General features: G+C 41.5%; 1 protein-coding gene and 2 long non-coding RNA genes across 3 annotated transcripts in view; all 3 read right to left on the bottom strand.

Moving 5' to 3' along the window:
- LOC119262786 (sialoadhesin-like) overlaps nucleotides 1-8,528 on the bottom strand; it is a gene marked incomplete at its 3' end in the record, with an annotated part of 84,654 nt that extends 76,126 nt beyond the window's left edge. The window contains exons 1-2 of the mRNA XM_037536016.1: nucleotides 8,358-8,528; nucleotides 8,072-8,254 (exon numbers count right to left, since the gene is read on the bottom strand). Coding sequence (XP_037391913.1) covers nucleotides 8,072-8,254; nucleotides 8,358-8,528 — 354 coding nt within the window. The remainder of the gene's footprint in view (nucleotides 1-8,071; nucleotides 8,255-8,357) is intronic.
- Nucleotides 8,529-10,608: 2,080 nt separating this feature from the next.
- On the bottom strand, nucleotides 10,609-11,165 carry LOC119262835. Its single transcript, XR_005129953.1, has 3 exons — nucleotides 11,132-11,165; nucleotides 10,873-10,947; nucleotides 10,609-10,768 (listed from the first exon to the last, which is right to left on the bottom strand). It is a non-coding gene; the product is annotated as an uncharacterized LOC119262835 (long non-coding RNA).
- A 5,429-nt stretch (nucleotides 11,166-16,594) lies between these two features.
- Nucleotides 16,595-17,430, bottom strand: LOC108417161. Its single transcript, XR_001857333.2, has 3 exons — nucleotides 17,363-17,430; nucleotides 16,839-16,910; nucleotides 16,595-16,756 (listed from the first exon to the last, which is right to left on the bottom strand). It is a non-coding gene; the product is annotated as an uncharacterized LOC108417161 (long non-coding RNA).
- Nucleotides 17,431-19,864: the final 2,434 nt, after the last annotated feature.

Here is a 19,864-nt window from a genome sequence, read left to right as displayed (position 1 = left end):
TGTTTCTACTGAACACATTGAACCAATTGTGAGTTAATTCTAAGTTCTCAGTGGATTTGTTTGATAATTCTGTGCATTTCTTAAATCTAACACACTGTATCTATCGCTGTGAGGTGAATGAATCAGACTCATTTCAGGCTCAGGCTATTCTTTAAAAAAATCCTCATTTGTACCTCAAAAAAACCTGGTTTATAGCTAGAAAACTAGAAAGCAATGCCAATATACAAAACAAACATTTTTAAAGCTCAGGATTTTTCAATATTTTGGGACAATCCTCTATTTTACCTTCAATAAGAAACTATAACACAGTGAAGAATGGAGCTTCAGGAGCATAACCATGATAAAAGACCTCTTTGAAGATGGTAACCTGTCAGTTTTACACACTTTAAATGACATAATCCACTGATTCTTACTTATATTTTCATCCTGGAATCTAATATGGAACAGCATAAAATCTCATACTCCCACTATGCGCTACACTAAGATCTTCTTCTTCTTCTTTCGGCTGCTACCTTTAGGGGTCGCCACAGCGGATCATCTGCCTCCATCTTGCCCTATCCACTGCCTCCTCCACTTTTACACCAACCATCTCCATGTCCACCTTCACTACATCCATAAACCTTCTCTGAGGTCTACCTCTTCTCCTTCTGCCCGGCAGCTCCATCTCCAACATTCTTTGTCCAATATATCCACTATTCCTCCTCAACACATGTCCAAACCATCTCAACCTGGCGTCTCTGGCTTTATCTCCAAACTGCTCCACCTTCACTGTCCCTCTGATCTGCTCATTTCTAATCTTGTCCAGCCTTGTCACTCCCAACGAAAATCTCAGCATCTTCATCTCCGCCACCTCCAGCTCAGCCTCCTGTCTTTTAGACAGAGCCACAGTCTCCAAACCGTACATCATAGCAGGACGCACTGCTGTCTTGTAAACCTTCCCTTTCACTCTTGCTGCTATCCTTCTGTCACACATCAGCCCTGACACCCGTCTACAATGTCATCTGCAAACATCATGGTCCATGGAGCCTCCTGCCTGACCCCATCTGTCAACGTGTCCATCACCATTGCAAACAAGAAGGGGCTCAAAGCTGATCCCTGATGTAACCCCACCTTCACCTTGAAACCATTTGTCACTTCAACTGCACACCTCACCACTGTCTTACTATCCTCATACATGTCCTGCACCACCCTAACATACTTTTCAGCTACACCTGACTTCCTCAGACAGTACCACAGTTCCTCTCTTGGCACCCTATCATATGCCTTCTCTAGATCCACAAAGACACAATGCAGCTCCTTCTGACCTTCTCTGTACTTCTCTACCAACACTCTCAACACAAAAATTGCATCTGTGGTACTCTTTCTGGGCATGAAATCAAACTGCTGCTCACTGATCTGAACCTCTCGCCTTAGCCTTGCTTCAACAACTCTTTCCCATACCTTCATGGTGTGGCTCATCAACTTTATACCTCTGTAGTTACTGCAGCTCTGCACATCACCCTTGTTCTTAAAAATGGGGACCAGTACACTACTTCTCCACTCATCAGGCATCCTCTCACTCTCCAGGATTTTGTTAAACAACCTGGTTAAAAAGTCCACTGCCTTCTCTCCTAAACATCTCCATACCTCCACAGGTATGTCATCTGGACCAACTGCCTTTCCATTCTTCATCCTTTTTAAAGCTGCCCTCACTTCCACCTTACTAATCCTCTGCACTTCCTGATCCACTATCTCTCCCCCCGTTGTCCTCCTCTCTCTCTCGTTTCCTCATTCATTAGTTCTTCAAAGTACTCCTTCCATCTACTCAACACTCTCTGTTCACTCACTAGTACATTTCCCTCTCTATCCTTTATCAGCCTAACCTGCTGTACATCCTTTCCAGCTCTATCTCTCTGTTTAGCCAAACGATACAAGTCCTTTACTCCTTCTTTACTGTCCAGCCTCTCATACAGCTCATCATAGGCCTGAGCCTTTGCCTTTGCCACCATTCTTTTCGCTATGCGACTAGTCTCACAGTACACCTGCCTACTTCCTTCATCTCTCTGGTTATCCCACTTTTCTTAGCTGCCTTCTTCTTCTGAATACTCTCCTGGACTTCCTCATTCCACCACCAATTTCCCTTGTCTTCTTTCCTGTGACCAGACGAAATACCCAACACATTCTTGCCAGTTTCTCTCACCACCTTAGCTGTATTTTCCCAGTCCTTAGGTAGCTCCTCACTGCCCCCAAGGGCCTGTTGCAATTTTTCCCTGAACTGCCTGCAACCACCCTCCTCCTTCAGCTTCCACCATCTAATCTTTGGCTCTGTCTTCACTCTCTTCCTCTTCTTTGTTTCTAACCTCATTCTACAGACAACCACCCTATGCTGCCTTGCTACACTTTCCCCTGGTAGCACTTTACAATCTCCAAACTCCTTTAGGTGGCATAATCTTAGTTAGGATATAATCCACCTGTGTGCACCTCCCTCCACTCTTGTATGTCACCCTGTGTTCTTCCCTCTTCTGAAAATATGTGTTCACCACAGCCATTTCCATTCTCTTTGCAAAATCTACAACCATCTGACCTTCCGCATTTCTGTCTTTCACACCATACATACCCAGCATACCCTCTGTTCCCTTCACCAACATGTCCATTGAAGTCTGCACCAATCACCAATCTCTCCTCTCTATGGACACCATCTACCACTTCATCCATCTTACTCCAAAATTCCTCTTTCTCCTCTAACTGACAACCAACCTGTGGTGCATATGAACTGACCACATTCAAAATTACACCATCAACCTCCAGCTTCAGGCTCATGATCCTGTCTGACACTTTCTTTACATCCAGAACACTTTTCCCAAGCTGTTCCTTTAGGATTATCCCTACTCCAATTCTCTTCCTCTCTACACCATGATAGAACAGTTTGAAACCACCTCCAATGTTCCTGGCCTTGCTTCCATTCCATCTTGTCTCCTGGACACACAGAATATCTACCTTCCATCTCTCCATCATGTCTGCAAGCTCTCTGCCTTTACCAGTCATTGTCCCTATGTTCAGAGTCCCTACTCTAACCTCCACACTCCTGCCTTTCCTTCATTCTCGCTGCCTTCTAACCCGCATTCCTCCTCTCCTCGCTGATGGTCTTCGACCTACAGTAGTCCAATTTCCACTGGCACCCTGCTGGTCAACACCACCAGAGGCAGTCGTTGTTAACCCCGGCCTCGACCGATCCGGTATGGCAATCATATTTGTGATCCGCATGATAGTTTTGGCACAAGTTTTACGCCGGATGCCCTTCCTGACGCAACCCTCACCATTTATCCGGGCTTGGGTCTGGCACCAGAAGTACACAAAGTACACCCCTAATGGCTGGTTTAGCTCAGAAAACAACTTTACTTGTGTGAAAAGAGCCACGGCCAGCTTTTTTAATGCATGGACTGTTTTTTAACTGGAATGAGTGTCTTATTCTTTTTACCCAGAATGTAAATTACACTGTGAAAAACAGAAGACAGCTGTAGATGTTTTAAATTCAGTGAACTTGTAGCTTTTGTTATAATGTTTTTTTATGAATTAAAACTAATTTATGTCTGTTCTCCTAGATGTGGTCTTACTAAATCTTTCTGTTTGTTTGTTCAGATTAATGTGCTGTTGTCCTGTACATAAGAATTACAGTGCAAACACAGTACAACAATAATACAAACTTAAATACAAAAAGCAACAGAAATATAAAGAGAATCTACTCACAGAGCATCAGAGAGAGCAGTCTGAGCTCCATACTGCCCCAGTAATGACTGAACAATGACCTCAACACTTCCTCTTTACTCACAGACAAAACACGAGCGAGTGAGAGAGCGAGTAAGAGAGCGAGTGAGAGAGCGAGTGAGAGAGCAAGTGAGAGAGCGAGTGAGAGAGCGAGTGAGAGAGCGAGTGAGAGACTGCGCATGTGCGAACGAGAGCACGAGAGAGAGTGAGCTGTAAATTCATCCCTCAGGCCAGTTGTTTCTGGCCCTGCTCTCTGATTACACCTTGGATCCGGTGTGTTGGAGAAAGTAAAACACTAAAACATGCAGAACAGGAGAACTCCAGGGTCAGGATTGAGAACCACAGGCTAAAGCTGAAAAGAAGAACACCTGAGCACTTCACTGATGTGCTCAAGAGGTGGGGGTACGTGAATGTTCCTGGGGAAAATCTCCTAGTGGAATCCCTAGGGAGGAGCTCTGGAGGAAAGGCCCCCTTTTGGGGTTGCCATCTCTATCCAATTCCCCACCCCCCAATAAAGTTGAGTCTTGAGAAGTGTGTGATGACCCTGGTAGCTCATCACTCTGCGAGGCTGCATAGTTGTCACCCCATTCCTCTGTACGGGATTCTTCTTTGTCAGTTCCTTTACTAACCCCTGAAACTGTGGCCAATTTGTCCCCAAAATTAAAGAACCCAAGGTGTATTCCCTTCTGGTAACTGGGCTATGAATTGTTCCAGAACTACTAGATCTATAAGTTCCTCCGAGTCCCATTCCTCAGCTAAAATCCATCTCCTACAAGAGAACCAGAGCTGCTGCACAAATACGAAGGGTGGGTCAAACTCCTGAAGTGTCAATGTCTGGAAATGCTGCCAGTGCTGCTCTGAGGTACGGCCGACTCGCTGAAAAATGGCTTTCTTTAACTCCGTGTAATCCAGTTGCAACCACCCTGGAAGCTGTTAAGCAGCCAACTGGGTCTTCCCTGTGAGGATGGCGGAGTAATCAGACTGCCCAATCCTCCTTATCCTACTGATGGTCCTCGGCCACTCGCTCGAACAGCTGCACAAAGGCTGGCGATGGTGGCCACAACAGGAGTTTGGGTGGAGTGCAGCAGTCTCTGTACCACTTTCCAGTCCTCTTCCTTCTTCCTGCTCCTTTACCAGGGCCTCGTAACGGGCCTTCTTGGAGGGTCTGATATCGACTCTGCTGGATTTGGGCCATAAAATATAAAAATATGAATAAAAACAGAAGGCGGTGATTTTTAAATCTACTTTGAAATTTATTTGAATGAAAACAGTTCAACTTAAGACTAGGAACACTGAGAAAGATCAGTACCATCTGTCGCTGCATCCAGAAATGCTAGTTTAGACTATACTATGCACAGTCGAAGTCATTTCTCAACAACATCAAGAGTCTCAAGCTCATCTTAAATGGACTGATGCACAGTGGAAATGTGTTTTGTGGTCTGACATGTCAGACCTCTAGATTATTCATGGAAATAATGAACGTTGTGTTCTCTGGGTCAAAGAAGAAAAAGACTATTGTTACCAGAGTAAAGTTCAAACCAACGTCTGTCATTTTTAGCGGGGTGGGGGGTGGGAGGGTATTAGTGGGTAACTGGCACATCTATGAAAAAAGAGTCAATGAGATCAGAAAGGTGTTAAAATAGGTAGCACCTGAAGATACGAGTCCTCAGACCACAGAGGAAAGAACTGAGCGTGAGAACTGACTGCAATGCAGAGTCCAGGGGAAAGTTCAGTCCGCTTCTCTGGGGCAAAGACACCAAAACAGTGAGGTCCTGCTTTATGGCTGTGCTTAGATTTTAAGGAAAGACATGACAAGAGCCAGGAAGTCAGTATGGAATATCAGTATGGTTATAAATATATATTTAAAAAATGATTATCTAGTAAGAGATATGACTTTGTAGCTTTACATAAAAGATGGAATGAGTGTAACATAAAAACATCATCAGGTTTCAGTTCTTATTTGGTTGATGTTGTCATTACTGCTGTTTTATTAGAATAGAAATCAGACCACAGATGCGTCTCTAACTCCTCTCTGTTCTCAGGCCTCTGACACTAAATGTGGCTGGGAAAGTGCACAAACATGTTACTCAGTCTCCAGATTTATGATCAGTGAGATGTTCCCACAGTTTTGTACCTTTGTGTGTGAGATTTTCTGTCCTCTGCAAAATAATGAAATAATTAAATGATTCCATAAAATTATCAATGAGAAATGCAGCAAATGTGGAGAGCTGAGTTCCTGACTTTGAGTTCTTCATTTTGCTGTTTTAGAGGTCATTTTAAATTAGCCTACATGTAGAATGAAACAGTATTTTGATGAGATAATAGTTTACTGTCACAATTGGCCCCTGCCAGTCTTGTCCATTTGTCCTGTTGTGTTTTGTTTTTCAGATTCATATTCAGATTCCTTTATTGATCCCAGGGGGAAATTGCAGTTGTTACAGTTGCAGCCATTTATGTAAAAATAAACACTTTTACTAATAATTTAAGACAATATAGAGAATTTACAGTATGTACACCAGATTTAAGTACTTAAGAATATAGTAAGGTGGCAGTGATTGTGATAGTAATATGAAACATCAGGTATAAAGCAGTTACAATTATTTAAATTATTTAAAGTTAGTGTCCCTCTGAGTTATTGCACACACAATTGTTATTATTGCACATATGAACAGTTTCGTATTGAGTTTTGTGAATCACACACTGAGGGAGGAGTTATAGAGTTTGATGGCCACAGGTAAGAATGACTTCCTGTGGCGCTCTGTGGTGCATTTTGATAGAGTGAGTCTTGAGCTGAATGAGCTCTTGTGTCTCATCACTGTGTCGTAGAGTGGGTGGGAGCCATTGTTCATAATGGCCTTCAGCTTAGACAGTGTCCTCCTCTCCGAAATGGCCGTCAGCGAGTCCAGCTCCACACCCACAACATCACCGGCGTTGCGGATCAGTTTGCTGAGTCTGTTGGCATCTGCCACCCTCAGCCTGCTTCCCCAGCATGCAACAGCATAGAGGATAGCACTCGCCATCACAGACTCATAGAAGATCCTAAGCATAGTCTGGCAGACGTTAAAGGACCTCAGGTGCCTCAGAAAATAGAGACGGCTTTGGCCCTTCTTGTAGAGGGCGTCAGTGTTCTTAGCCCAGTCCAGTTTATTGTCAATATACACACCCAGATATTTGTAATCATCCACAGTGTTCACACTGACCCCGCTGATGGACACAGGGGTCACCGATGCCTTGTCCCTCCTCAGGTCCACCACCAGTTCCTTTGTCTTTGTTACATTCAGCTGCAGGTGGTTCTGCTCGCACCATGCGACAAAGTCCTTCACCGTCGCCCTGTACTCATCCTCTTCACCCCTGCTGATACATCCAACTATTGCAGAGTCATCAGAAAACTTCTGAAGGTGGCAAGTCTCTGTGCAGTAGCTGAAGTCCGTGGTGTAGAGGGTGAAGAGGAAGGGAGAGAGGACAGTACCTTTGGGACAGGAACAATGCAGAGCCTGCTGTGTCAAATCTGTTAAAAAACAGATTTAGCTTGTTGGCTCCATCCACACTGACCTCTACTCCTCTGTTGTTCCTGGACCTGAAGCTGGTGATGGTCCTCATTCCATTCCAGACCTCCCTCATGTTGTTCTGCTGGAGTTTCCACTCCAGCTTCCTCCTATATTTGTCCTTCGCCTCCTTGATAGCTGTCCTCAGTTCCCTCTGGATCGTTCTCACCTCCACCCTGTCTCCCGCTCTGAAGGCCCTCTTCATCTTGTTGAGGAGAGCCTTAATGTCCTTTGTTACCAACGGCTTGTTGTTTGGGTAACATTTAACAGTGCTGGTTGGGACAGTGGAGTCCACACAAAAGTTAATGTAGTCCATGATGCACTCTGTTGGCCCGTCGATGTCCTCTCCGTGTGGCTCACAGAGTGCAGACCAATCAGTAGCCTCAAAGCAATCCTGCAGTGCCTCGTAAGTCTCCCCAGACCATCTACTCACTGTCCGCTTGGTCACTCTTCACCAACGGCACATAACAGGAGCTGAGGTGTACCAAGTTGTGGTCTGACCTACCCAAAGAGGGGGGAGGGGGGAGCAGCTGTATGCATCCTTAACATTAGCATACAGCAGGTCCAGTGATCTTTCCTCTCTGATGGGACAGTCCACATACTGAGTGAAGTGTGGTAGTGCCTTGGCCATAGCGACATGGTTAAAGTCACCTGATATGGCGATAAAGGCACTCAGGTGTTGCGTTTGGAGACGTGCTGTAGTTGAATAAATGACATCACTTACCTACGTCGGGTTGGCAGAGGGGGGAATGTAGACAGTCACGATGATGGCATGTGAATACTCGCGTCAGCTCAATGTCCGGGCAACAGGTACGTTCCTTGATGGTAATGTGACCAGGGTTACACCAGCGGTTATTGACTAGCACAGCAAGCCCACCTCCTTTGCGCTTACCGCTCTCGGTGCAACCCCGGTCGGCCCGAACAGTCTGGAAGCCATTGATGGAAACATGGTCATCCGGGATGTCCTGGGGTAGCCATGTCTCCGAAAAGCACATTAAACTACACTCCCGGTACTCCCTCTGACTCCTGGCTAGTGCTGTCAGCTCGTCCATCTTATCCGCCAGTGACCTCACGTTGCCCATATCCCTTCTTTTTTCTGTGCTTGTTAATTCCCCCTCTGCATCCCCTGTGCATCTGTCTCCAAAGCTCTTCGGGGATGTTCGTTGTCCTGGTCGCCATGCCGACCGGCTGCAGCGCGATCAGCTGGTCCCGGGTGTAAACAAAGCGGCTATGCTGCATCGCCGCAGCGGACACGGGGAGTGAGTGAAAGTAGAGCTTTCACGGCGAAAAAACAGCCCAAAACACTCTTTACTTGCATGTTTCGAGAGGGCACAGCTTCCCTAAATTGCCTCATCAAAATAAATAAACTATTAAAAAGGTAAAGAAAAGTTACGAGCAAAAACAAAAGAACATGAACGGGAACTGCTGTAACAGGCAGCATGTGTTCTTAGCCCATGTGTTCTTTGTTTTGGTTTTTTAGTCCAGCCCCCTTGTTTCATGATTCCACCCCTTATTGTATCCACCTGTGTTCCCGCCTGTTCCTCGTTTACCCTCGTGTATATAAGCCCTGGGTTGGCCTTGGTCTGTGTTGGTCTTTGTTGTGTACTGTTTGTACGTTTGATCCTGTTTTCATTTGGTCATGTATGTCCCTCCTTCTCTCCGTGTTGGCTGTTTGACCCTGGACCGTTGTGACTTTGACCCTGGATTTGCCCCTAATAAAAGTCTCTTATCTCAGCATATGCGTCCGCCTCCTCACTCCACACCACATTTACATACACGACACACCCTTTCACAGTATAATTTCAGTCTAATTAGTTTTTCATTTGATTAATATCTGTTCATTTGATTTACTAATTACTCATGGATGTCTGATGACTCGAGTCTGTTCACTGATGGCCAAAGTAATGCGTTGACCATGAGAGCTGACTGTTTGATAATCATCTAATTTATCCAAGGCCTTGAGGTGACGTTGTTAAAAGATAATAATTTGCCTCTCATGTTTTAAGAAGACCAAATGATACACTAGGGCTTGTTGTAGTTGGTTATTTTGGTGATTATAAAGATTTTACTCAGACTCTTTTGCACATTAGTGGAGAAGCAGGTTAACATAAATGATTCACACTTTAGATCAGGGGTGTCCAAACTTTTTTCACTGAGGGCCACATACATAAAAATATAGGAGGGGCTGGGCCACTTACTAGAAATGAGATATATAGCCTTAACTTTAGTGTATTAAAGTTAGAAAAATCAATTAAAAGTGGTCAAATATTTTATATTGTTGAATATAATTAAAGAAACTTTCCATAAATGGATCTTTATTGATTTATAAAAAAAAAAACTTAGTAGCTTTTTCTCAGAACAGCAGCCTCAGATTTCTTCTTAGTTGATTTACAGTACAGAGAAAAAACAATAAAGGGGAAAATGGGACGGGTAAATTTTAAGCTTGTTATTTAAGTTATTAACATTTGTTTGAAACGGTTATCAACATTAGCAGACTGAACTGGACTTAATAACAGGAGTGCATATAGTTTTAGTAAATTATTCTGGTGAGTATCAGCGGCGCTATGTATGTAAATCGGGCCATCCAGCTGCGGTGCTGATCCGATGCCACTTGTGCCAAAAATCCGGACAGATGTAATTTGATCAAGTAGCACATCTGCATCAGATGAGATCAGCTGACTTTGTACTCTGTGTGTTAACAAGAAAAACGCATATAAGAAAGTGGTGCGCAAAAGCAGGTTAGTGACAGAATTGATGCGCATTATTGATATTTGCAGCATGTGTACTTGCACATGCATTAACTCAGGGGTACTGTGGAATATATTTTTTACTCACCTAAAGTGGGAACGACATTGCACTCAGTGGGAGCAGTGCTGCTGCGCTTTGGAGCGAAGGATGGCTGGCAGGTCTGGAGTAAACTTAGTGGTTGAGATGCGAAGGACATTATGGAGATGGCTGTCGGGCATTTTGGTTCTCAATCTGCTTTTGTTCAGTGTTAACAGCGAAAATGTTTGCTCACATATGTATGTTGAGCCAAATAGAATGATCATTTTTTTCACGTGGCTTCCCATCAAAGGAAACTTTTCCTTTTCCAAGCCCCGGTAGAACTCGGGGAGGGAAAGCTGCTGATGTTGATTCTTCAGAGAATCATCACACTGGATTTTGATGAGTTCTAATGGCAGATTCTCTTCCTCATAGGCTCCAGCACCCCCTTGTGACCCTGACAGAGAAGCGGCTTAGAAAATGGATGGATGGATGGATTATTATTATTATTTAGTGTTCATGCTTTTTTGCATTAGCATGTGAGTAAAGTGCATCAATTGTTCAGCAATTTTGTTTTTGATGGCATTGCATGGTGGAGCCAGTGCTTTGTGTTATGTGTATAATAGGTAAAGCTCAACTTTTCCACAGTGTTTCAGGTTTTTCATCTTGATTTGAGAATGTCACATCATTTAGTCTTGGCATTGCTTCATCTGATACTGAAATAATTCAGAATAAAACAAAAATAATAAGAGTAAACAACACAAAGATTCTTATCAATTAAAGATTATTATCTGTGTTATTGTAGAGATGCAGATTTTACCATTTCTTTCAAGAAACGTTTCAGTAGTGACAATCTGAGCATGAGTGACATCACCGGGCTGAGCTGCAGAATCACCTGGAACAGAAGAAGCTACTCATCAGAGACGCCACTGTGTTCTCACATTGTTAAAACAGAGACAGAGACCCCGCACCACCACAGTAAGGTGAAAATAGTTTACATGCTACAAGATGGAATCTGTAATTAAAATATGAAACTGTAGAGTTACAGAAAGAATCAAATAACATGAAACTGTTCTCACCTCTGACTGAGAGCCAGCTCTGTGGTGACTCTCCTCTCACTGGGTGTTTACAGTGGTAGAGACCTTCATCTGACTTTTAGACAGTACGGATGATCATCTCTCCTGTCGTCTGGGTCTGGAGCAGTGATCCATCTTCATAGAAATCAGCTGTGACGTTTGAGGGCTTTGTGGAGCGAAATAAACAGCGGAGAGTCAGAGAACCTCCCTCAGTCACAGGATGGACAGGACTGTCCAGAATCACATCACCATCTGTAGGAGAGAGAAAGTGATACAGAGTGAAGTAAAAACTTCTTAGGTTTATATTTTCTCTAGAAATGTAAAGCTGCTGTCACGTATAGGACAAACCCTCAGACCGAAATGGACTACATTACCCACAACACTCTCAGGGATCATGTGACTCATGACAGTCTTGTGCCTACCTATCAGCGTTCACAGTCTCCTGATTACTAGAAGATCCTCACCTGTGTATATCTGTCACATGTTTAGTCCAGATAGTATATAAGCCCGGGCTTTAGTCAGAGTCAGTGTGAGGTGTTGCTTCTTCTTGAACTTACTGAGCGTTTGTATTGATCGCCTTTTTCTGATTCCCACCTTGTGACTTGTTTACGACTCTGCCTTTTTGCTGTTCCCTCTGGTACCTTTGCTTTGGCCTCTTGGTCTCAGTATTGTACCTGTTTTACCTGATTTACCAACTACGTCTTTTGTCTTGCCCTTCGTCGTTCGCCTGGTGTTATGATCAATATTGTGATCTTTCTGCGTTTTCTGGTTTTGACCCATGCCTGTTTTGGGTTAATGATAATAAAACCAATATTGTTTGTTTTATCCACGTGGGCCTGGACTGTGCTGAATGGCTACAGTTGCATTTTAGAGTATGATGTCATTTTTATTTAGAGGTTGGTAATATACTAAGAGCACATTCAGAAAAACAAAAAAATACTAAACTAGAGCATTGAACATAATAACAATTCAGACAAGCTGCAAGCTCACAGTGGTCACAGAGTTTATTAGTAAGTGCACTTCATACAGACCCATTACTCAGAAAATGATTGTGCACAGTATTATTTATAGATATTTTAATAATTTAGTGCCTCTCTCAGACTGCTTAAGCTGCTATACAAGTTAAAAAAGTCTGCTCACCAAATAGGGCATTAGCTCAGGGTGGTGAGCAGTGGGTGGGAAATTCATATGACATCATGAATATGACATCTGTACTGCAATGGAGTACGAACTGGACAATAATAATAACAGAATGAAAAGATATGTTATATATGTTTATATATAGTATCTATATATGTATGTTTATTCATGGATGTGGTGTGGCCAGTGGACAGTGGCAAGTAAACAAGTAAAAGTAAAATATTATAAAGACAAACAAAAGTGAGACATTTATTGAAATCAAATGACATTTGATAAAAATCTAAGAGTTAAACAACAGTTTGAGTTTTATAATCGTGTTCTCTGTAATATAAGTACAGCATTATTCTAAGCTGGAGGAAAAGCTAAGGAAAGCGGAGGAAAGGTATTCCACAGTTTGGGAGTGGCACTGAATAATGCATTAACTAAAAAAAAAAACGTTTTTCTTTTTACTTAAGTTAGTTATTGCTTAATAAAGTAGTAATAAGCAGCCAATTAACAACCAGCTATTGGCTAATTAAGACGTCCTAAAGGAATTATAGGTGCATTAGACTGTCATCCTATACTTTAGAGTAACCTACTATAACCCACCACTTCACGCGATCACACAGGTTTGTTGACGGTGAGTGGGGGGATCCCAGTGTCTCAGGGTTCTCTCATATCTATGCTACCTTCTGGTTCTCTCCTTTTACTTCATGCTGTTATAGTTAGATCTGCCAGAGTCACCAGCCACACTCTGGGGGAAATATTTTTATTACAGTCAACCTCCTGACCAGAACTAATTTTGTATCTTTACTCTTCCTGAGATAATGACTGTCCTCCCATCCTGCTGAAGACTGACATTCAGGGCCTCCTCCTCACCATCACCAACCTGCTCTCCTGTTCATCTGTCCTGCAACCCCCCCTTCATTACATTACTGTGCCATTCAGATGTACCAGCATTGAGATAGGATGGGACTGTTTCAGCTCACTCCCACTTTTCATAAAGACTCAGTCAGAGACCGCCTCAGTCAGAGTCCTCCTCAGTCAGAGATCGCCTCAGTCAGAGACTGCCTCAGTCAGAGACTCTGTGCAGGCCAGTCAAGCTCTTCCACACCAAACTCCCTCATCCATGTCTTTATGGACCTGCTTTGTGCATTGGTGTGCAGTCATGTTGGAACAGGAAGGGGCTGTCCCCAAACTGTTCCCACAAAGTTGGGAGCATGAAATTCTCTAAGGGGCCGAGCCAAACTCCTGAAAAACAACCCCACACCATAATCCCCCCTCCACCAAACATTACATTTGGCACAATGTCAGACAAGTACTGTTCTCCTGGTAACTGCCAAACCCAGTCTCGGCCATCGGATTGCCAGATGGAGCAGTGTGATTCACCACTCCAGAGAACACGTCTCCACTGCTCTAGAGTCCAGTGGCGGTGCTTTACACTACTGCATTTGATGCTTTGCATTGCGCTTGGTGATGTAAGGCTTGGATGCAGCTGCTCGGCCATGGAAACTAATTCCATGAAGCTCTCTATGCTGTTCTTCAGCTAACCTGAAGGTCACATGAAGTTTGGAGGTCTGTAGCGATTGACTCTGCAGAAAGTTGGCGACCTCTGCGCACTATGCCCCTCAGCATCCGCTGACCCCGCTCTGTCATTTAACATGGCTGACCACTTCGTGGCTGAGTTGTTGTTCTCAATCTGTTCGACTGTTATAAAACCATTGAAAGTTGACTGTGGAATGCTGGACTGGTCCAGTATCAGTCACTTGCATGTGCATGCGCACACAGTTTCAAACCTAAAAATATTCATTAATGGGAAAAAACTACGTTGTGAGAATATTTGCGATGGCACACAAATATGGTACTTATCACCATCTCTACAGTCTGAGTTTTGATTACATCACCATGCACCAGCAGGTGGGTAAATATGTTAATGAATTCATGTTTAATGTTTCCAGCTATACTCATTCTCTGTTCTATCAAGTCATCAGCAGTGCAGCATTGTTTAAGGTAATACCTGTAAAAATACTGTTTTGAATCATATTTTAGGGGCACCATCAAGTTCATTAATTGTGCATATATTTTCAAGATGCCTCATTTTTGAGAACAGTCTCAATTTGCATGCATCCTCTTTTCTGTACATACAGTATTTACTGTAGGCCTCACTCTGTTGGGTAGAGTTTGATGATTATTGTTTGATGTGGATGTTAATGAGCAGATATGTAATTTCTGTCATTTTTGACCTGACCAAAAACTGCAAAACCAAAAAAAGTAGAAGAAAAATCCTCTTAAACCCATGTGAGCACATGGGGCTGAACTGCCCTTCTGGTTCTGAATGGCTGACTCAGTCATTCAGAATAGACACCATCAACATCATTTATTACTAAAATTATTCATACATTCTTTATTGGAAGTTTACAAAATTACACTTCAAGTACATTTATCCTATTTCTGTCTCTGAATAAAGAACAGAAGTTGTTGTGGTTGGATAATATATTTATTTGTGCCACTTTCTGGCATCTGCAAATATTATAAAGAATACAGCGGGAAGAGATGTATTGCTTCAGCTTGCTAAAAGATCAAAGTAATGTATTATTTTATGAAAACATGACTATTATAAGACCGCTGGGATAGGCTCCAGCACCCCCCCGTGACCCTGAGGGAGAAGCCGCTTGGTAAATGGATGGATGACTATTATAAATGTAATTCAACTGGATCAAAAACAGAAATATGTAACAATACATGAATACAATACAGTACAAGAAGAATAGCACAGCATAGGACCAGACTGCTTTTTGTCATCAGCATTACTGTATGAAGATTGTTAGTTGGGCAAAAGAATAATATAAATGATAAAAAATAAAACTAACACACATTAAACATCAAAACTCATAACTACAAAAAATCTCCTCAAACAAAATTTGGCACTATTTGAATCATCGTGGGCTGGTGGTTAGGGAACCAGCCTTGTGACTGCAAGGCTGCCGATTTGATCCCCTGAGCTGACGGACATGACTGAGGTTTGCTTATCGTCACTTAGAAAAACAACTCTTGATATTTTGAGTCTGTTTTCTGGACAGAGATTATCTGTGAACAGAGTTTTTAGATGAGGATTAAGCTCAATTTCAGCCTGAGAAACTGAGCTTTTATGTGTTTTGATTGTACAAAGCTCTGATTATGTGCTGCTCACATTGGTTTAGTTCACATAAATACTCATTTTATTCCAAAGGAAATGTGTTATGATTAGTAAATGAAGTTGTTCAAATCATGTATGAAAGTTCTGACAGTCTAAATGTGTTCAGGTCCTCTTCTGTCTGCACTCCTTAGAACCCAACCAGGCATTTCTGTGAATGGTTACTGTTCTGCACTGAAACAGCAGCAGTTTTCTTCACAGACCTACAAGAGAAAAGCGCTTTATGAATTACATGTTTGTGTATAATTGACAGTCTACAAAAGCAGATTTTCTTCATTTGACATGTTTTTGCTGTTAGAACAATCCACTCTACTCACAGCAATATCAGTGTAATATATTATAAATCAAATTTCCCTTGCTTGGTTTTAATGAAGAAGTTTTCCATACATGGAAAGAAAGCAGCAAAAACAGCCCTTTGAATTAATTGTCTCTGTGACGTCACTAAACTCCAGCTCATTTACTTGAACCAACTCATTCAGAAGCTTTTATTTGCCAGAATCAAATTACTGTGAATGTTTAAATTGTACTTTAAACACGCTCAGGTTTCTTTACTGACTCTGATTGTTTAGGCATTACTGTCATCTGGAGATCGAGTCTAGGCTTTAATAAAGCTCTGAAATCTTCTGTCTCATGCATCATTTAAATTACAGGTAGAGCTTCAATTAATGAATTAGTTTGTTAACAATGTTGGCATTTGTGAGCTTTAAGATATTAAGGATCCTCAAAATAAAAGGTGGCCAACATTGTCGCTGTTTAAAGGCTACAGTTCACATAGAAGCTCCCACATTAGATGTGGACGTCTCTGACACCCACTTCATATCACCGATGATGATCAGAGAACATTTATTGAATGTAATTTGATGAAGGAAACTTATACGCAGCTCACGGTCATCACCCACACTATGTGTGTATATAATAGAACAGGGAAAAAATTAGACACGAATACCACGACATTAAGTACTTGTGTCATTACATATTTGTCTATAACATTGTAGACACTGTTTTCATTCATCTTTTCTTTTAAATCACCATCTTCATGTTTTCGTCTCAACATGTGAATAAAGCACATCACTGGACTCTGCACAATTCGTCTTTGGAGTACAAAGAAATTCATTCAAATCTGTTCAAATCATTTATTCATCAGTAACGTTTGAGTCACAAGGCAGAGCAACAGCCAACGCTGTGCTACTACAGTCAGTCTGATGTGTTCTTCTAAAAAATGGGCAGGTGGTATTGCGCACCTTTTTCATGATGTTCCAGGTTTTTCAACTGAATCTGGGAATAAGTCACGTCATTTGGTTGTGTTGCTCCTTCATCTGAAAGAGAAATCAATTTACATTAATACTAAAACCAGTTAAAGAGAAAATATATCTGTTACTGTAGAGATGCAGTTCTTACTGTTTCCTCTGCGGTTCTTTTTAGTCACAATCTGAGCGTAAGTGTCATCACTGGGCTGAGCTGCAGAATCACCTGGAACAGAAGAAGTTACTCATCAGAGACACCACTGTGTTCTCACATCATCACAGACACCTCACTTATAAACAAGTATTAATGAACAAGAGGAAATTTAGTCACATTCCTGTTAAATATGAAATCAATAATCCATAAATGTTTAAAATCAATAATCCATACTGTTTACAAAATTACTGAAACAGTGTAACTACTATTAAAAACTAAATGCTAGTGATTATGTTAGTCATGCAAACTGAGCAGCCTGAGAGAGACCCCCCAGACCCTGACAGACGCTGGCTTTGGTTGATGTTCTGCTGATTTCCAGTAGAGGGAGACAGAGATACATCTTTGAATAAGAGATTCAAACAATACTTCTATATCAGCACCAGTACAAACAGCACAGCTCACAGAAATCTGTCTTTACTCAGCTGCACAAACTCATACAGGACAGAGGAAGTGTGTCTTCAAACCTTTACTCTTCTTGTAGCAGCAAATCAGGCCCAGTATGATGATGAGGAGCAAGATTAGACTCAGTCCCACTGACACTCCTACTGTTACACCATGACCTGAAGCTGGAGAGAGGAAGATGAATTTGAAATATGAATTAATTTGTATTTAAACAATGTTGTCCTGTTCAGTGATTTATATACTGCGTTCTGTTACTTTCCAATATCTCACTTCTAGACTCGTCCATAAAACCTTAACCCGTCTCAGAAGGTCAGCTTATGCTTTCTAGTACAAACTCTTCTTTTTGTCTTTTTCCTTTGCTCAGTAACGGCGTCTTGACAGCTGCTCATCTGTGGATTCTTTTCAGAGCTGAAGGAAGAGAGGAGCTTGTTTTTCGGTTGATGAACAGTTTCTCAGTTTCTACCCACAGGCTGTCAGGCTTCTGAAGAAGCTGTGAAGCTGTGGTTTCTTCCCCAACCACCATTTTCAGTCAGTCACTTTGTCATTATTACTGTATCATATCATCTCTATGGACATTAACACGTTAACACTAAGCCACTATAAAGAACAGTAACACTGAGTCACTCAAGTCACTTTAAAATGTATATCGTCTCTATGTTTTGTGTATATTTCACTATATCTTGTGTATATCGTCTCTAGATTTTGTGTATATTTCACTATATCTTGTGTATATTGTCTCTAGATTTTGTGTATGAGCATTGATCATTGAGCTTTGGTGGTCTATCTGTTTTTGTTGTTGTTTTTTTCCCCACTTATGCATGAGGATTACCTTGTATGTAACTTCCTAAGAAATATCTCTTGAAAAAATAAATTGCTTTTACTTAAAGGCCATTTTGACTGTAAATTAAATGGTAAATGTTTATATTATGGGTCACACATTAATTGATAATTATGTGCTATTCAATACTAAAATACTCATTCATGTATTATGTACTTGCTTATTAAGCATTAGTTACAGATTAAACACTTAGCAATTGAGCACATTGTTAACTGATAGTTTAGTCATTAGGTCACAGCTTATTTAACTCTCCTTCACCTCCTCATATTCTGCTGCCTCTCTCTACTCACAACTGTTTCTACATGTTCATCATGAATTCCTCATTACTTAATGCTACTTAACCATTAATTACTACTTTGTGTGTCCCTTCAAGTGAAGCGATTACCTTCACTACTAATTTACTAATTGTACTACAAATTCATGATTAAAAGCAGCAGAAATACATTTCACTGTGAATCACTGTAGAAACTGGACACACAGGTCAGGCCTACAACACAGGCTGCCTGACATATCGTTGTTGTTGGGACAAAACCTTGTATCTCCAAAATGGTAAATTTACAGGAGACAGAAAATACACACTTTGCTTTTAATGTAAGTCAATGGAGCCAGACCTTCTCACAGTCATTTAGGACTGAAATTTACACACAATTTAAACGACAACAGTCATTTTCAAAATATGTCAAAACCTGTAAAATGACAAAAACAGAGATACAAGGTTTTGTTCCAACAGCAGCGATATGTAGATAGATATGCAGTGACCACTATTATCCTTACAACTTGAATTTTAAGGTGCCACAAGCATTCGTTTTTTTTTTTTTTGTGAACAATTGTTTTATTGTATCTTTTCCTTTTTTATTTCCCCAACCCTCCCGGTTCCCGCCCCCCCTACTGACAGACCCCACCCGAACAAATCAATATACAGTCACATATAAGAAAAATAGTGCATAAAAGTCCCTAATTCCCCTAGGGAACATGAATCACACAGAGGAGAGCTGGTCAGGTGCATATGATATCACTTTAAAGGAGTTAAGTATGCTCTATGTATAAATTTCCAATGAATTACTTGATGATTCGGGTTTTTAGAGGATATAAATGTTAGACCCCAAATATGTTCAGTCGGGATGTCTTGTAACAAGCATTCGTTTTGAATTGATACCATGGAAAACCAATTTTGGATCATTGATGAAATGAAGTTTGAAAGACTTTCCAATCAATAAGAAACTGAAGTGTCCAATTTATTGCATAAAATCATTTAGAATAAAATTTGATATTGTTTGTATATTTTCTACTTTACTGGAGGGGAGACAAAAAACAAGTAGAGAGAAATGAAGATATCAGTTACTGTTCAAGTCCTAATTATGAGTTCATAGTTTAATTAGTGGCAAGAATAATGACTTTACTGGGAGGAATACAAAGAAGTAGTTAATTAATATCAATAATTCAGTAGATTAGTTAACAGACAATTAACATGATTAAGAAATAATTTTGTTATTTCTCACATTATTTATATATGTAAACATTCATCAGCTCACTAGCAGGTAAAAAAGCAGCTATAAGTGCACAATTAATGAATAAATAAGCTGTGAACTATCCATCCATCCATCCATTTTCTAAGCCGCTTCTCCGTCAGGGTCGCGGGGGGGTGCTGGAGCCTATCCCAGCAGTCTTCGGGCGGAAGGCAGGATACACCCTGGATGGGTCGCCAGTCCATCGCAGGGCAGACAGA

Source organism: Pygocentrus nattereri, chromosome 29 (genome assembly GCF_015220715.1).
Source record: "Pygocentrus nattereri isolate fPygNat1 chromosome 29, fPygNat1.pri, whole genome shotgun sequence".
NCBI lineage: Eukaryota > Metazoa > Chordata > Actinopteri > Characiformes > Serrasalmidae > Pygocentrus > Pygocentrus nattereri.
The sequence above is the reverse complement of the archived record's forward strand: the minus strand, read 5'-3'. Positions and strand labels throughout refer to the sequence as shown.